At 36.3% G+C, this 19,539-nt stretch overlaps 1 protein-coding gene across 5 annotated transcripts in view; it reads left to right on the top strand.

The window, feature by feature from the left end:
* The window catches only part of SOX6 (SRY (sex determining region Y)-box 6), a 535,498-nt gene that overhangs the window by 447,618 nt on the left and 68,341 nt on the right, over positions 1–19,539 (top strand). For 3 of the 5 annotated variants that reach the window (XM_011956274.1, XM_011956271.1, XM_011956272.1), the window contains exons 10-12: positions 235–384; positions 5,858–6,041; positions 9,070–9,257. In XM_011956274.1, the coding sequence (XP_011811664.1) occupies positions 235–384; positions 5,858–6,041; positions 9,070–9,257 (522 nt within the window). Of the gene's footprint in view, positions 1–234; positions 385–5,857; positions 6,084–9,069; positions 9,258–19,539 lie in introns of all 5 variants that reach the window. The other 2 variants (XM_011956276.1, XM_011956275.1) reach the window with 1 other exon arrangement.

The raw sequence follows: 19,539 nt of genomic DNA, 5'->3' as shown, positions 1-19,539 counted from the left end.
TTGTCCAGGATCATAAAGCTGTTGCTAGAAGGACCAGGAACAGAACTGTGGCTCCCAGACCTGTCTTCTTTCTTTCTGTTTTATTATTTGCCTTCTCTTAGTTTCCTTTTTTAAAAATAATGAAAAAGAAATTATAAGGCTATCTGAGAAATCTAACAATATGGTAAGTTTTTTTTTTTAACTCAATTTCAGCTGCATTTAAAAAGATCAATATTTGTCTTCCCTGTTTTACAGCAGCTCTATGCCGCTCAGCTGGCCAGCATGCAGGTGTCACCTGGAGCAAAGATGCCATCAACTCCACAGCCACCAAACACAGCAGGGACGGTCTCACCTACTGGGATAAAAAATGAAAAGAGAGGGACCAGCCCTGTAACTCAAGTTAAGGTACTCGCCTTGCAGGATTGTGGAAATGGTTTAGAAAATAGTTTCACAAGAAAGATAGTGAAGCAGGCTATGTTGGGCATAAACAGCAGGAAACATAGCAACATAAAGCAACACCAAAATGTCCCTCTTTATGGTAAATTTCATGATTGAGCATTGAGAAACAGGTGTTTCCCTTTTGATAACAATAGTGCCATATTGTGAGATCTTTACCTCAATCTGCAAACTCACTTCTCAAGAGTTTTCCCCCTTTGGATTCTGGCTTTTATTTTTTAATGTTCATTGGCATGTATGGCCATAATTTTATTGCCAGTCTTTGTCATGGACTTGTGGCACTTCTCTCCATGTGTCTTAAATAGGGAGGGAGTTAACTTATAGGACCAGAGAATTGGGATCTTGAAACATTGGATTTAAAAAGAAGTGCAAAACAGAATTTAATGCTGGACTCTGTAAGGTTTGTTGATGAAGATCTCTCCTTCAAAACTAGTTATACGTGTTTAAGGAATGAGTTGTCATTGCCTAATAATACTTTTGATGCCATAGAGTTGTGATAGGATAAATAGGCTTTCCCTATTAATGTCTGGGACATTAATAGATGTCTTTTCTCACTAATTTTCAGTGTCTTGAAACTGGGCAGCCAGGAGGCACTTGGTGAGAGGGAAATTGATGAGCCACTGCAATTTTGTGCTGCAGCTGGTACCTATAGGTGGCACTTGTTGGTTTTAGGATTGCAGTTGCTTTCTATATTGAATTATCAAATTCAAACAGAGGAACAATTGTTTAGTATAATTGACTTCTCTACTTGGAGGAGTATGCAAAGTACAAATGCTTTATTGTAATATGATTAACGTACTGCATTTGGAGAAATTTTGCAGTTATTAAATCTTCACAAGGGAAACAGCTGAGACCAACCAAATTAATAATTGGATGGTATACAATCACCGAAATTGTTTTGTTTTCTAAAATTTGCATATAGGAATTTTGAGATTCCAGAAAGTCTTTTAAAAAAGTGGATCCCAAATACCAAAGATCAAAAAATGTGAAAATCATTAAGAGAGGTAGTTCTGTCTATGTTCCAGCCAAAGGAATTAATTTAATGCCACCTATTCTTTTAGATTCTCCAAAGAAATCGGTGAACATTTATGTTATGTTGTTAGAAATATTGAGATATTACTATAGGAGGTTTACATTTAGTAAGACAGAATCACTTATGAAAACAGATTATTTTATGTTTCCAGAGTTTGTGTTTGTGAATAAGAGAACACTCCAACTCAAAGACTGTTTGCTTACTCGTAGTTGTTAGAGTATGAGTATATCAAACATCAGTGACTTGAGCTATTCAGTATTAAATATTTTAACATAAAGAAGTCATTTTATAAGTAAGTTGACCAACTGGAACTGCACCAAACCAAGTCTTTACTGGATGAGTAAAATGTTCCTTGGTTAAATTCAAGTTTATATCTGTTTTTACCCTTCCATCTTTGTGAGCCAACTGAATTTTATTACTCACTTGACCACATGAAAATTCTTAGAGATCTCTCTGGGTAGTTTGACTTGACTATATTCTATGTTAATAACAAAGGAAATATTTCTTTTACTTATTAGACTTTTTATTGTATATATGGGTAGAAATATATAGACCAAAACATAAAGCAAATGTTTTAAATTTAAAATATAACTCCTATCTATTACTGAAGATGTTCTGAAAATAATCTTATAGTTTGCTAATTTAAAGAACTGTGGTTACCAAAATCTCTCATGTTTCTCTTTATAGTCATTGCTTTTTCTCTGTATATAACGTGGCTACTTATATTAAATTCAGACAGAACATAGGCAACATTTGCTGAAAGTAACAAAACTAAATATAGATGTTCTGATGTACCTTTCCCCCCTAGAATTTTTGTCTACTATAACTGTCAACATCAGAAGTCAGAATGTTTCTGTTAAAATACTGGTTCTACCACTTTTATTAGCTCTATCACCTTGGCCAAGCTACTTAGTGGCTTTCTACTTTAGTTTTCTCCTCTGAAAAAAAATGGAGTTAATATTATTATAGGTCTTATATACACCCTCTAGTATTATACTGAGTATTCTATAAATGTCAGTGGTAGTGATGCTGCTGGTGGTCGTTATGATAATGAAGAAGATGGTGTGGTGGTTTTAGTGGTTGTGATTGAAATATCTAGTTGTACACTGGGAGAGATCCTAAATAAACACCTAGAGGATTTCCATTGTCAACCATGATGAAGGAACAAAATCAGATTTACTCTTCCAGCTTAAACAACTAAAACTCAGTACAAAAATTATATAAAACAATGGTTTTCAGACATTTACAATAGTAGTACAGGACAGTGATTCCTATGAGAAGAGAAACAAGTGAGGCAAGCACTACAATTGTTGCAGCTCACTATTGGAAGGAAGTTTCCAGGCAACTATGCAGGAAGCTTCATAGGCTCCCTGAGTAGAGAGACAGAGTTCAGAGTTTAGGGATGCTAATGCAGATGGAATTTGTGAGACAGAGTACCAGAGAGGAGCAAGCTGCATGGAGAAAGAATGCTGAAGATCTGCAAAAGGCTCCCCCTGAGTATTTAGCTGAGTACTGATCAGCTCATGCATGTGAGAAACTACCTGAGGTAAGGGGAAACACCAGAATGTAGCAAACAAAACAGCTGCAAGATTCACAAAGGACCAGAAATAGCCAGAGTGGAAAGATCTCCTGACACATGGAGCATCACGTAGAGTCCCCAGAAGGGTATTACCTCACTAGTGGGGACAAATTACCCCTACTTAGTGGCTGTTCTGACCTTGCCTAACAATGCTTAGAAGTAAGTCGAGAAAAGGATCAAATTGTTCTGTGTCTCAGAACAAAGTTTTCAAATATTTAAATACATAAACTTCATCACCCCAGAAGGTAAAATTCACAATGTGTAGCATCCGTTCAATAAACATCAGGCTTGCAAAGCAGCAAAAAATATGAATAATGAGAAAAATCAATCAATAGAAACAGGCCCAAAATGACACAAATGATAGAATTAATAGATCAGAAAGTAAAAACAACTATTATAAGAGACTTCCAACTAGCGCCAAATGAGATAAGCATCTGCTTTCCTAAAATCTCATCTATGAAGCTGGACAAAACTGACAAAAACAGTCATTTTGGCATTCTTAAAAATGACCAAAGTTATATACAATCTGAGAAAATATTTATGCCTTTTATATGTAAGAATAGTGGGGGTCTGTGACATTCTGGCCTAGGGCTATTGTTATTTCCCCTACTCCCAGGTTTGGTTAGCACGAAGTTGTTAGGACAGGGCAGGCTGTGAGGACCAAGAGTTCTACCATGGTGGAAAGGGATTCACTTAATTGGGAGTTCGTAGGTGCTAGCCATGCCCAGTGGTATTATTGGTTAAAGTGGCAGTTACTGAATTATAAAACTAAGTAAAAAATTAGAGTATTTCAAAGTTGAAAAAGATGTAATAAACTCCTGAACTTGAGGACATAACAATATAACTATCCCAAATGAAAGGCATACAAAAAAGACTGGTCAGTACTGTGGGGCAACATGGAATAGACTAAAGTATGCAGTTGGAGGCCCATAAAGAAAAGGAAGAAAGAGAAAATTGTATTTGAAGAAGTAATGACTGAAAATGTTCCAAATTTGATCAATACTTTAAATTTAGATGTTTTAGAAGCTCAGTGAGCCCCAAATAAAAGAAACGTGGAGAAAATTAAGTGAACACCTACCATATATATCCCTATTATTTAGATGTGAGTAAAGGAACAAACTAGTTCAAACATCCTTTGAATTAAGAGCAAAGGGAAGTAAATTGCAATTAAGTACATAAGATAATTTTGACATTCATAATGGATGTAACCGTGTTGCTTGAGAACCTGTCGTATATATAAATATATATAAACATACATTGCAGTGCATGTGAGAAATTGCCTTTTCCTTATGAACACACACACAAAAATCTGTGGCATCACTATGTTATCAAACAATAGACTTATTTTCTCTGGTAGTTCAGTAGAAAAGGGGCCTGAAATTTGGAGTCCAATAAATTAGAATTTAAATTCTTTCCCTCCTTATATGGCCTTAGACAAGGGATTTTGTCATTCTGACCTCCATTTTCCTATTTGTAAATTTAGAATAATACTGGCCAGGGTCATAGCCATTGATGGTTAAATGAGCTAGTATGTGAAGATGCTTAGTACAGTCCTTGGTATATAATTGCTTCTTTGTGCATGCTGTTTTTATTTTCTCTTTCTAATCTTCCTTCAAAAGTAGTATTTTCTGGCCTCTCTTTCTGTTCCCCGTTAGTCAATGATATTAGTACTGGAAGAGACCTTAGAGATCATCTACTATCAGACCCTCTTTTCACAGATGAAGAAATTGAGCCCCAGCAAGGTCACATGGTTACTAAGGGAGAAAATGTTCTGTTACCAAATTCTATTGGATCTTTTAAACAATGGCATTAAAAGCTAGTTCTCTTTGCCTTCTCAAAGGCAAAATGGGAGTTAACATTTGCTGACAATTTTATTTTAGAACACAATAATGTAGATCTTAAAACTGAACATTTAAATAAATATGCTCATAACTAAATTTCTAAGATGATGAAAGTGTTACTTCGAGTATTTTATGGCAGGATAAATGAGACAAAGTAAAGGAAGGAGCTTAGCTTTCAAGCTCCTGGATGAACTACAGTTATAAGCCAGATATTTGAATACTGTCTCAGTGTAGAAGGACATGTATCTTAAAATAGACATTCTGTAAATATATGTAGAAAAGCATATAAAGAAACATCACTTTAAACGTGAAAAATAAATCGCATATAGCATAGTATGTGAAACATAATTATAATCTATCCTTGGTCTTTGCAAAAATTAATTTTAAACATGAATAGAGACCAGAGTATAGACCATGAAGAGTGCCCACACCCAGAAAGCCACATAGAAGCCGTGTTGTGGCATGTGGCTCCCTGGGCAGGGGCCTAGTACATCAGAAGGCTTTCCATGTTTCCATTTTTAAAGTGCTTGCAATTGTTTGATTTAAAATATATATTAAAAAATTAGCTGCAGAGGCAGTTTATAGCTACAAGAACTTTTCAGAGAGAATAACACAAAAGCACTACAGAGCTGCTGAAATTTTAAATAATTCTTTGTAAATGCCCTAGGTTAATTTAGATCCCTGAAAACACATTAGGAAATTAAGCTGTAATGTGAGCTAATTCAGATTTTAATTTGGCAAAAAGAATGATCCAACTGCACAGTTAATGTAAATAGAAGCATAACGCAGGGAAATTAATGAGGTTTCCTTCCGATGAATCTTTAAGGAGGTAGATAATTAGCTTCTTTTGTTATTTTTGTAGGAGAATGTGGCATTGTCTCTGAGGTGTAAAATAACTGTGGCTTACTAAGTGATGATGTGCTTCATTTGTCTTTTGTAAAAATAATTATTTATGTTAAACTCTTGTAGGATGAAGCAGCAGCACAGCCTCTGAATCTCTCATCCCGACCCAAGACAGCAGAGCCTGTAAAATCCCCAACGTCTCCCACCCAGAACCTCTTCCCAGCCAGCAAAACCAGCCCTGTCAATCTGCCAAACAAAAGCAACATCCCTAGCCCCATTGGAGGAAGTCTGGGAAGAGGATCCTCTTTAGGTAAATGGAAAAGTCAACACCAGGAAGAGACTTACGAATTAGGTAAAAGAAAGCAAACCTGTTTAGTTATGACTGATATTTGTTTCCAAAGTGCTCCTTAAATACTAAATGATACTACTCATATTTTCTACTGAAACATAAACCAATTTAGTATCTTCTTTTATTAGAACTTTTGGAAAAGGTCATGATATAAATCCTGCTGGGATGGATTCTTTAGATGATAATGAGTTAGATCCAGCAAATCATAGACTTAGCAATTGCTATATTTGGTCAGTGCTTTGACACTGAAATAATTTTTCAGGGACATAGGACCTGGCTTCAAAGCAACCTTCCAAAAGGCCAAAATTTATTTTAAATTTTTATCTTCTATCAAAGTGTATGTGAATTTTACATCTTATCCCATATTACTTTTGCATTAAAACAAATATGAACGACACACTTCAAGAACATATATGAAATACTATTGATATGTAGGAAGAGATGTCATAATGTCTGACTCCTTATACTCCCATGGAGATATATAGCCAAGTATCTCTAGGAATATTCATAGCCCTATGTGAAAAGTATGGAGGAAAAAACATGGGTTTTGGAATGAGGCAGGCTTGTACAGAAAGCCTTCATTTTCTAGCTATGTGACCCCAAGAAAGTTATTTAATATTTTCAAGTTCAGTTTCCTAGTGTTACTAGCTCATAGGTTATTATGAGGATTAAAAGAGAAAAATACGTATAAAGTGCCTAGTGCAGTTTAGAACCTAAAAGGCATTCAATTTAAAAAGACTGGAATGAATGATTATCAATACATGTACATATATAAGTGGAATGAAACAATAAACGTGAAAGTAGTTGTCAGTAAGAGAGTGCCAAATAAGCATTAACATTATTGTTACTATACTCTTTGTTTGGAAATTAAGTCTCTTAATTTGTTATACTCTTTGGAAATTAAGAGACTTAATTTCCAAACAGACACAGATTTAAAGATTAAAGGGACAAGACCTAGCATTTCTTCAGATTACCTTCCTTATGTTATTGAGTTCTGAAGTCTAAAATGCTTATTTCAATAGATAAAATCATGTATAAGAATAGCCATTAACAGCTTAAGAAAACATTCTTGCCTATTTTATCTGATTTGATGTTTCACAATAATTTTATGAGTTAGATAGTGTATTATTACCCTCGTTGTACAAATACATACATTGTGGTTCTGACAGGTAAAATGACTTGCCCACACTCCTGCAGCTGTTAATTAGCAGAAACAGGACTAGAATCCAGGTCCTCTCACATGTTACTCAGTGTTCTTCTTGTAAACTCACAGTTAGAATATTTGCTGAATGTGCTGAGTGTAAGTGAATCTTCTGATGGTGAGGTGTAAATCTTCCTCACTGAATTTTGGAATCTGGATCTCTACAGGAGCATGTTCTCATTTTGAGTAAGGATGCCTTTTTCGGGACCTGAAAGTTTTCATGCCAAGTTAGTGGTATCCATATAGAAGATAGAATTAAATCATTTCTAGCATGTGAATATGAATACCTCTTGGCTGGATTTTTGGAAGTTGTGAGATGAGGGAAAAAAGCCAACAAGAAAATAAATTATAGAGTTGACCTTGAAATGGCCCTCCTAGAATTCACTCTGAAATTGTTTGGAAAGCATTTGTTTGCTGTCCTGAGTATCATGAGAGACAGAGATGACTGAGTCACAGGCCCTGCTTTTATGGAACTCGACTCAGCAGAGCATTATTTCTTAGATCATGAGCTAGAAATGGGCTGAAATAATAGCACCTGTGTTTGAACAGCACTCTTGTCCAGATGATATTGGATAGAAATGGTCTTTTTACCAGAAAAGCTCCAGAATAAAAGCTGTGGGACTAAAAAGTGACTGACTTAAAAAAAATTCCATAGATAGCCTGGAAATTTTTTCCAAACTCAAATGCCTATGCACATGCATTGTACACACCAGACATCCAGTATGAACTTGATTCTGCACTCATTTCTTCTGTCCTGTCTATGTGAGGTGTACACACACACACACACACACGCTATGAAATGCTTATACAAGCCCTTAAGCAAGTGGATCACACTAACATTTGTTCCAGCAGATGAAACCTATCTATCATCAAACAATTGCCCTCTTTTTGTCTAAAATTGGAAAATCTTATTCAAAGTATTCATGTTACAGTAAAATGCAAGATATCATGGAAAATAAGTCAGTTTAATATTGAAATTTTTCCCTCTGTGTTGCATGGAATACATTGGAAGTAAATATTTATTCTCACTTTTTTTGAAGCTTTGTAGTTATGTGAAAACCAGTCCCACACATATAACCTCACTGTCGTGAATAGAGGAAGCGGATCGCAGTGGGTGTTTGAGCTGGGGTGGGGAATGGGTTGTCATTCTCTTGGTAAATAACTGAGGCAGCCTAATGAGAAGAATGCTTCATTAACCAGCCAGCAACTGGGGGACTGGAGAGTACGGTGAATTCCTTCCGCCCCCTCTTTCCTGCAGTGGACATATGAACACACAGATACAGATATCACTAAAGTACACATGCAGCCTCACAGATTTTTTTTTTTTTTCCTGCGGGCCAGAAACGACTGTGTTGTATTAGCACAGCAACTGTAATGGGTAGCCTGACAAACATCTCTGCCTCCTCCCCACTCCTCACCCCCTTCCTCCCCATAATTTCCCCACAGAAGAAGCAGCGTTATGCACCAGTTGTACATACAGGCAGAGAAAATACCTTCCCCCAATATGTATACAATTGGAGTCTAGGAACCTTAGTCTGTGAGGAGGTGGGTAGACAGTACCCAGATAGACTGGAGTGCTGGGGTTTTCTCCAAGGGCTAAAAGAACCCAGCACAACTTGGTTGCCCTGGCTCTGTGTTCTATGTATATTATTGTATAGTTTAAAAAATAGCAAATGTGCACCCCTTCCTTGTTCAGAGAATGCAGTTTCCTACAGGGGAGGGGATAGTAGTAGTACTTTTTAGAAGTCTGACCTCACAAGCTTCTAATAATGCATCCTGTGTATGCAGATATCCTATCTAGTCTCAACTCCCCTGCCCTCTTTGGGGATCAGGATACAGTGATGAAAGCCATCCAGGAGGCGCGGAAGATGCGAGAGCAGATCCAGCGGGAACAACAGCAGCAACAGCCACATGGTGTCGATGGGAAACTGGCCTCCATAAATAATATGGGGCTGAACAACTGCAGGAATGAAAAGGTAAAACTGCTTCCTTGTGTCACTGGATCTGCTAGACTCGTTGGCTCACTCTCATGTAGTTCTTTCCAGGCTCCCAGGTATCAACCTGCAGCCATGGATTTGGCCTTCCAGCTTGAGGGCTGTCTTGTACTTTACTAAAATCTGGCATGTAGTATCTGTAAGCATTATTGCTGATTAACAAATATGCCCTTTCCCACCCAGTGTAAGTTACCTCCCAGGCACCCAACCTACCTGCCTATTGGTGTGTTTTTTTTTGTCACATTCTGAAATAGATGTATCTTAAAATAAAGGAGATGTATGATGTTATTAGAATAAAAATAGAGTACCAGAATATTAAAAAAGGAAGACACATATGTGTTTACAATGAAGACTAATATGTTACCATGACTCACCATTAAATGTAATACTAAACTTCCTGACAACCAGAACAAAAAATGAAGCAAAACAAAGCAGTTTGCAAATTACATTCATTTGGTTTTTGATCTAGCAAATTATTTATTGTTTATTCTATGATGACTCTGTTCTAGGCACTGGAGATGCAGCAGTGAGCAAATCTGACAAAGATACCTGCTTTCCTAGAGCTCATATTCTAACAGGAGAGCACAGACAGTGAAGAAATAAACAATTAAATAGAAAATATAATGGCAGGAAGTCAATAAATGCCATGAGAAAAAATAGAAGAAGCAAGTTAAAGGAATAGGGTGTTATAGGATTGGTATGTTACATGGAGTGGTAAAGACTCTCTGAGGAAGTGACATTGACATCTGAATGAAGCAACAGTCCAGGCCATATGAAAGGCAGGAGCAGGGGCATTCCAGGCACTGGGAATGATGAACGTGGAGGCCCTTGGAGGATCAGATCAGCACCAAGGAGGCCCAGTGTGGCAAGAATGGCACAAGAGACAGCACAGCAGGGGATCATAAAGTAAAAGTGATAGGCTGGGCAGAGCTTATTAGACCTGGTAGACCCTGGAAAGGCTTTTCATTTTATTCTGAGTGTGATGGGAATCCCTAGACTGATTTTGTCCAGGACATTGACTTGATCTGATTTACGTATAAAAGGATCATTCTGCCTACTGTGGAAGATTGGACTATATAGGAGGTTAAGAATGGAAACAGGGAGACTGGTTGTGAGGCTATTAGTAGATTGAGTGAAAATTTCTGATTATCTGATGGAAGGGTACTAATCTGATCATGGGGGCTCTACCCTCATAACTTCATCTAAACTTAATTACCTCCCAAAGACCCACCTCCAGTGACCATCACATTGGAGATTGGGGATTCAAGATAATGGATTTTGAGGGGACACAAAAGTTCTCTCCATAGTACCCTATATTATTGAATTTGTATTATCTGTTGAAGTTCAAACTCAGACACTATTAACTTCAAGTTCTACAGATTAATTTTAAGTATTTCTCATTGACTTTTTAAATTCATTTGGGAGGGAAAAGTCTGAAGTTTAAAAGGATAAAACATTATTTTTCTTTGGAACACATGGGAGAGGGATGAGAGATGAGGTCAAGATAGATACATAGATTGATAGATAGATAGATAGATAGATAAATTTGAACTTGACCTAAAACATATCACACTGAATATAACTGAGTCCCAGAAGGTAAGCTGCAAAATTGTTTCTGCAGAACCAGAAAGCCCTGGTTTCCAAGTTGAAGGGAGCTGTTTTCTCAGTAGACAACCTTACTGGGGTTGAATTTGGAGCACTGGAAAAGTTCATTATTAGGGATGTTGTGTTCATGAGCTCTCCTGAACATGATCTCCCTCCTGCGTAATGTCACTGTTTTACACATATATTTTTGATTCTTGCTTTGTTTAGTATCTACAATCAGTATCTATGATTGCTTGCTAGATTAGTTCAAGTTAGAAGAATAAATGAAGGACAGCACTAACAGATTCCTGTGATGGTAGCTTTGGCTTTCTTATAATCAAAATGTCAGTCTTAATTTTATGGGGTTCCATGGGGCACTACTTTTTCTTCTGAGCATCAGATTTTCTTCTGAGCCAAAGAGGGTAAATATTAATAGATAATGTGCAATTAAACTGGAAAATGAATTGTGACAAATTCAGTTTAACTCTTTTCAAAATTATTCATGTTAGAACCATCCATTTCCTTAAATATAAGATCTTTCCATTAGATTTATGAATTTATTATTTGTAGCCCACAATACAGTTGTAGGTAATTTTTTGTGGTGCTGTTGACATAAAACCTTATAATTTATTAAGCGTACCTCTTCTTTCTCTCATTTGGACACTCCTTGCAGAAGAATGTGGCACAGATTTGGGTTTCCTGGGAAATAGGTCTTGAGATGAAGATCAGCATGCAGGTTTATTAGGGAGTGCTTTTAGGATTGCTAAGGGAAGGGAGAAGACAAAAGCCTGTACAGCATAGTGAGATCCCATTTCCAAAAAATAAACAAGTTTTAATTTTTTTTTAAACCCAGGACTGTGCAGAGGGAGAGGTTGTATTCTGGTGCAGTCTCAACTAGGGCCTCTAGCAACCTCATAGGAAGCTTCCAGGCTGCTATGGCCATTCAGAATTGTCCTAAGTCAGGGTGAGAGTGTGAGCTTATATACACCTGCATCAACCAGTCATTGGATAATTGATGCTATGGGAAGAGGACATGACCTTGAGTGAGGTGACTCTCTCCAGCTAAGGCAGTGCTGAAGAGGGCCAACAGCTAAGAGCTAGCTACTAACAGCATTTCCAGCAGCTGAGGGAATAAATCTTCCAGTACCGAAAGGGGATCAGGGCTGCACAACACTGTCCACTATAGCTTGTAACATTTAGTAATGTTAGATGTATACAAGACAGTCTTTGTGTATATCATAAATGTGGGCCAACACTTACTTACAGGCATAAGGATGCTTATGTCTTTATAGTACATATAGAATCATATATGTGTCTATATGGCTACACGTTTGCTCATGATAGGTCTCACTGTATTGGGTAAATCCCTATTTTGGCACTTTAAAATGAAACATTGTTGATTTGATTGGCCAGAACGGCACCAATGGAGTTGTTCTGGTTGGCTGTGTCACGGGGTATTTAGGCTCTGTTAAAAATATACATTGTAGGGACAATAGACTGTAACGGCACCTTAGGAGCTGTTCTGCTCCATCATTTCAACATAACTTCTGTGCATGAATTGTCAGTGTCCTGCCAGCAGATGTCTAAGTTACCACCCTGGGTTGTAGCTTTCCACACCAAGAACACCAGCCATCCTCACCTCTGTCTGAGTACCAGTGCAATTAGATCACACTATAGCCTAATTGCTTACCAAATTTTGTTGTTTTGACATCTCTAAGATAGAGAGTATTTTAGTCATGACAATACATAGCAGAATTTTAATTAGGCTGCTTCCAAGTCTCCTCAGAGCTAAGCTAGGGCATCTGGCAAGAAGACAGGCAAGGCAGGGTGGGCCTTTTTAATGAAGGGGTATGTGTTAAAATATGTTCTGTAACTCTCTGACTTTTTCGATGTTTGAATGCTGACTCAGTGAAAGCATTGGTTGGAATGCTTTCCTGCATAGGTATTATGTAAGCCCGTAGACTGATTACCTACTGATCACAACTGCTCATGAAAAGTCAGATTATACACCTGTACACATGTGTCCCAAGCTGCTATTCACTTCCTCATCTGGGAATCACTTGAGAAAAACACTTGACCTCATCAGGTGTCAAAGTGAGCTACAGTGGACACTATTATCACACTTTACTTGCCTCTGAAGTATATGGGTAGAATTAAAACTGTAGAGTAAAAGAATTGGAGGGAGCATTACATTTGATCAAGTGAAATCACTTCAATATGCAAATGGAAAAGCTGAAACCTAGAGAAATAAAAGGACTTACCGACAGTCATAGTGTATTTGTGGCAGGACAGAAATTAAATCTCAGCTTTCCTAATTCCTAGTTAATTATATTTCCACTTACAGAACAGTACCAGATTCATTTATTAATTTCCTATGATATCTTACATTTTACGCTGGCAATCTCAAAGCTTTGATGAAATAAAGCAGGGAATAAATAAACAAAAACAGCAAAGCAGAAGAGCGTTTAGCTCCCTGCCTTCTCTGTACTTGTCACCTTCTGTCTGGGTAGGGCATTCTTTCCTGCCATGGTGTCCGTTGCTGCTGGCGCTGGAAAGTTACCAGTCAGGAAACAGAAGGTTGAAAGATGCTGGTATAGACAAAGAAACAAAAGAGGTGACTAGACCAGGAGCAGTCATAGAAAGACAGACTACATGTAGATTACAAAGAGCATGGATTTTAGAGTTTGTAAATCCTGGGTCTCAGTTCTCCCTGTGCTATTTTCTAACTGTGTTATTTAAGTAATTCACTTAACCTTTCTGAGTCTCAATGATCATTTCTATAAAATGGAGATAATTATCCTTTTCTCGAAGGGATGTTTTGAAGAAACATATGTACAGCATATAGTTTGCACAGAAGATGCCCAATTAATATCAGATTCTTTCTCACTTTCAGATGGCAGGCAGCTTGTCAAATCTGTTGTTTAGTTTTTAAATTTTATTTTCTTTGATACTCTCCACTGGTGAATGAGTCAACCCATTGGTCCTTGGATTCAAAATTTCTTAAAAGAGAAAAAAAGGATAGTAAGATGCTAACAGGCAACTTCTTACTAAGTCAGGATATGCATATTTCTTTTTCATTTTTGGAGTGACTTGTATAAACTGGCTACCTGCTAGGATCTGGCTAAAGCCAACATGATAATAATACTCAAATCTGATTATGTTAGTGTGCTAGGGAGCTTTTGTTCCTACTTATTTAATGTATTCTTTAATGTATTTCCACAAAAGCAGAAATATCTTTAATCTTTTGGAAAAGCTTGACCTGATTCTTGATAGCTATTTACATTTCTCACCCCAAATAATATTTTTCAGTGAATTAAATAGGAAAAAAAAAATCCAATCATTGGAGCACATTGTAAACTTGTTCCCATTTATTTAAAAAGCCATTGTTCATTTTTTGAAAGTATAGATTCTTGCATTTCACCCATATGTTTCACAAATATCAGAATAGCACATCAGTATTACACTGATGTAATACTGCCCCCTTTTATTGGAAAAGAAAAACATACTGGACATCTTCTGCTTCGCATTGTCAATTACCATAGCTCCTTGTTATTCATACAATTGATTCAGGTATTCATTGTTGCATGACAGGATAAATTTAGTCAGAGGATCAATATAGCTGTACAGCAGTAAATGAAAGGGGCTTGTGAGAAAATTATTTAGCAAAGTGTGTTGGGAATGAATGAGCTCCTTCTATAGCTCACAGACTAGTGAGGTTTGGTTGTTTTCAAAGGCGCACGTAGTCCTAATTAATCAGGATTGTCATTTTTGTGAGCAGTTGACTAACATGTTTGTGTTGCTTTTCTATGTCAACATATTCTCAAGACAACAACTTGTACTATGAAGAATGTGGGGCACATTAGAGATTTTTGCAGTAAGGGAAGAAATTCTAATTGTAATTCTCCTCATTTGCAAAGCAGAGCAGTAGTCACTGTTTAAAAAACATTTGTGTACTACTCTTTCTTTATGTCATGACAAGGAATATTTTTATACTGCTTTCTATGCTCCAAATATATTATTACATATGTATTCGCTCTTGAACCTTTCCAAATTCAGGGATGTCGGTATTACTGTCCTTGTTTCACAGATGAAGAAACTAAGACCAGCTCTGGATCACTTTACTCCAGCATTTCCTTTCCATCATCTCATTTGTTCCGTACATCTCTGTGAGATTGATAGCGCAATTTTACTTAAAATCTAAAACAAGACACACATCTGAGTTTCAAACATCAATTTAATGAAGTGAATGCTAAAATTATGAGCTAAAGAAGTCTATCTAGATATATGTGCTTCATACGTATTTCTTTGAAATGAATAGCCATATTTATACTTGCGATAGTGTTTTTTAAAAGACCATACACAGATCAAAAGTGCTATAAAATTACAGAAAAGCAAGGTAAGGTTTATTAATGTTGAATTTTACATTTGAACTAATAACATTGGGCAACTATGAAGTTCTGTATGTAAGCTCCTGGCTGAATGTAATCATTAAGTTCTTTTTTTTTCTGTTGTCAGGGCTACTTGATTGGTTGCCTAGCTACTAGCTTAAGGCCAAACTCATAAAAAACAACAACAAACTTGTTTGCCTCCTTTCTTCTCTGTACTTTAAACAGAAAAAAATGGTGAGAATTTATATATAAGTGTACAAGTTCAGAATACTTCCTAGGGATAGGCGTGGGTGTAGGAATAAATATAAAGCCTTGAGTTTTACTTATACATGTTTTAGTCAAAAGGCCACATCTAGTTAATGTATCTCTCAATGAAAGGGCTAAAATTTGATATATACAGTTAATAATATTGCATACATTCTGTGAAAGAGTTGTTGGTTTTGTTATGTATGGAGCAAACTTACTAATTATGAGGATTTCATAGACCTAACCTCCCATTATAGCAGGTAGTTTCTAATCCTTAATCCTTCTAGATCTAATCTCTTCTAGATGTAATCTCTTAATCCTTCCAGACCAGCTGTTCTCAACTTTTTTGGTCTCAGGGACCTTTTATACTCTTAAAAATTATTAAAGACCCTAAAGAGTTTTGATTTATGTGGGACTTAGCAACCAATATTTGTCTTATTAAATATTAAAACTAAAACATTAAAAAATATTTTTTAAGATAACAATAACAAATCAATTAGATAGCAATATAAATAACATTTTTGAGTATTAACTATATTTTCAAAGTAAAAAAAATAGAAGAATGGCTTTGCTTTACATTTTCATGAATCTCTTTAATGTCTGATTTATTGGAAGACTGCTTGATTCTGGTATCTGGTTTTACATCCAAATCGTCTCATTGTCATGTAGTTTCTAGAAATCTCTATCATACATTCAAGAGAGAATAAGAATGAAAAAGGCAAACAATATCTTAGAGTTATTATGGAAATAGTTTGGATCTAGTTGACCCTCTAAAATGGTCTTTGAGATTGCCAAGGTGATTCTTTGAATATATGCTATTCTAGATCATGTAATACATATATCTACATTATGTGTTTTAACTGTATTCACCTTAACCTTAATAACAGTTTTCGCTGATCAAACACAGTAAATGTTTAGAATTGACCAATGGCTTTATTCTATTTGAATTAAGGAGCAAAACGGTGCAGTTGTACTGTTTGTGTTTATACATTGCCTTGATGTAAAAAGAATTTTGGCTGGTTTGCAGTGATGTGTGCAGTAAAACAACATAGAAACCAAATAGAGAGGAGATTGTGGGAAAGAAAAATTAAGGATAGGAAAATAAAGTAAGTAGGGTAAAGCTGAGATAAGTGAAGTGCACACAAATTCTTGTCATACATATTTACCTAATTGCCAAAGGAGGACCACAGACTTGATTGTGAGCTTCCTGGTAACCAGGCAAAAAGGAAATGTATTACAACAGCCACAGTACGCTACAACATAAACAGCTTCTCAGAAGAAACATAGGTGTTCTCCTCTGGGTCCTCACAAAAGCTTGAGACATACCTAAGAATGTACCTATAACATTCCTATTCAGTTTGAGAACTCAGTAATTTTGCAGGGCTATTTCTTAACAGACCTTTTGTTTATCTTTTAGATGCATTTTTACCTACAGATATTTGCATTAGTTTAGGTAATGTGACTGACATTGCATACTTTTTTGCAGCACTTTATTCCATGGACACACTGTTTTTTAAATTTCATTCCATTTGTACTAAGTACTTACTATATATAAAGCATAGTATTAGACATGTGAAGTGGAAAGATAACCAGGGTTCAGTACTGGCTTTATCACTATTATGCTAATATCTCAGAACCTAAGTTTCCTAATCTATAAAAATATCAGGATTTGAGAATTAAATAATTCAATATTCAACCTTCTAATAAAATATCATATATACAAATTGGGCATTTAATAAATGCTTACTCCCTTCCTCCCTCTTTCCCAGTCTTCTTCTTTTCCTGTCTCTCCCACCTTTCCACCTTCCCTTCTTTTCTTCTTTCCTTCCTACTTTCCCATCCATTTAATTAAGGTTGTTGATAAGAGCAAAGGCTTTGGAGTTAGACAGCCCTAATGTCTCCATCTGAGAAATGCTATTAATTTGCATAGTTTCTATGTGTAAGGGTTTGTTGTGATGATCCAATAAAGTACAATCATCCCTCAATACTCTTGGAGAATTGGTTCAGGACCCCACCTCCCCACCCTGCAGATCCCGAAATTCCTGGATGCTCAAGACTCTTATATAAAATGGCATAGTATTTGCATATAACCTAGGCACATCCTCCCATATTCTTTAAATCGTCTCTAGATTACTTATAATACCTAACACAACATAAATGCTATATCAATAGTTGTTGTACTCTTTTTATTTCTATTATTTGTATTGTATTATTATTTTTAATTTAAATTTTTTTAAATATTTTCCTTCCAAAATTGGTTGACCTCTCAGATATGGAGCCTATGGATATGAAAGGCCAGCTATAATCAACATAAGTGATGTCATTCAGAACTTGACACATAATTGGTAGAAAAGCAGGCTGAAAGAGATGGTTGTCATGGCTAGCTTAAGTTTTATCCTTTTAGATAATTGCAAACCATTGTGGGTGTTTCTGGATGGGGCACATTTAATCTAAACTACATTTTAAGAAGAATGTGATGGTGGCAGTTTAAATAAAGAATGGGCGAGACCTTTAGAGAGGTGTGCAAGAGTGAAGAGAGCATGTGTTTTGGAGTCAGAGTGACCGGGGCTTCAGATTCTGCTTCCACAGCTCACAGGTCTGTGACTTCCTTGAGCCTTGGTGTCCTTATCTGTGATTAATAACACTTAGTTCCCTTGGTTATTACAGGTTGTATCAAAAAACTATGAAACCATAAGCCAGGTACCTAGGATTATGCATTTAAAAATCCATTTTCTTCTCTTGTAGGATTCCCAAGACCAGTTCTGTAGGTGGAACTCCATTTGAAATTTCTTTAAATTGGCCTTGGTCTCTTCTGCACTCCTGCTCTTCCTTGGCTTAGAAGCTGTCCTGTTGTTGTGGAAACAGGACTTTTCCAGTGGAAAGACAACCAGTATGCAGAGGAAGGATGTATCACAAGTATAGTGTCAGGTGACTTAATGCTATGTCACCCCACATAAAGAAATTAATTTCTGAAGAATTCCCAACCTCCAAATTAAATCAGATCCATCTAGGTGGCCTTTAGAATCCACTTGTTGTACTAAACAGTTTTTAAATATCTGAGTTGCAGAACAAAATCAAAGCACATGTTGTCAGGAATTTTTTAGTTATTTTTAAAAGAGCACATTAAAGAAAATATATATAGTTATGATTATCATCAAAACAAATAGTAAGTTTGAAGTCATTTGATTGTGGGAAAAATTTTAAATATAAAATTGAGACTATTTAAGTGACAAATTATATTTTTAAAAGTCTGCTAAAACTTGAACATTTAAAGTTGGGTTCAGTTTAAAATGCAACTTTAGAAAGGCTGAGTAGATTCTAAACTGTTTTCCTAAGTTTTCACAAAGCTCCTCAAGACAATACAAACTGCCTCCTAAGTCTAACAAAGAATCTGTCTAAATTCTGATTTTTAGATTCCTCAGAGAAGCATAAATGATGACTTGAAAACATACTATGTTGTTTTACTGTGTGCATGCCTTTAGGAAACTGGGTCCACCTGGATTTTTCTGAGCTAGGAGTGTGCTCTGCTTAAAAGCTATCTGAACCTTCTGCAGACTTTGGCATTCCATTTCATGGATGTTGGCTTCAGTATATCCTGAAGATTTTCCTCAGAGATCTTTGCCCTTGGAAATTAGGGATCTAATGTGTGCTCTGTCCAAAAATCTCTTAATCTATTTCTATTCTTACAGAATCATAACTTGCCCACATTACCTCTAGTCCAGGATGACAGATCTTTTCCCTTTAGAGATATGAAATATGAACTTCTTTGTTTTTATAGTAGTATAGTAAAAATTCATATATTCAGCACTCTCTCAACAGAAAGACCATTAGTCAGCACTTCTTCATCACACTATAAGAAGAGTTGAATCAGAGCTAAAAGAGCCCTTAGAGATCATTTAGTACAGCCCCTCATTTTATAGATGAAGAAACAGAGAAGTGAAGTGATTGCCCAAATCCAGCCACAGGGTGTTATTGAGACTGGGACCAGTCCCCTGTCTCTCTGGCACTCAGTCCTGTGTGCTTTGCAGATTCTGCTCTAATGTTCA

Source organism: Colobus angolensis, unplaced genomic scaffold (assembly GCF_000951035.1).
Source record: "Colobus angolensis palliatus isolate OR3802 unplaced genomic scaffold, Cang.pa_1.0 Scaffold412, whole genome shotgun sequence".
NCBI classification, from domain to species: Eukaryota; Metazoa; Chordata; class Mammalia; order Primates; family Cercopithecidae; genus Colobus; species Colobus angolensis.
Note: the sequence above shows the minus strand (reverse complement) of the source record. Positions and strands in the feature narration are given on the sequence as shown.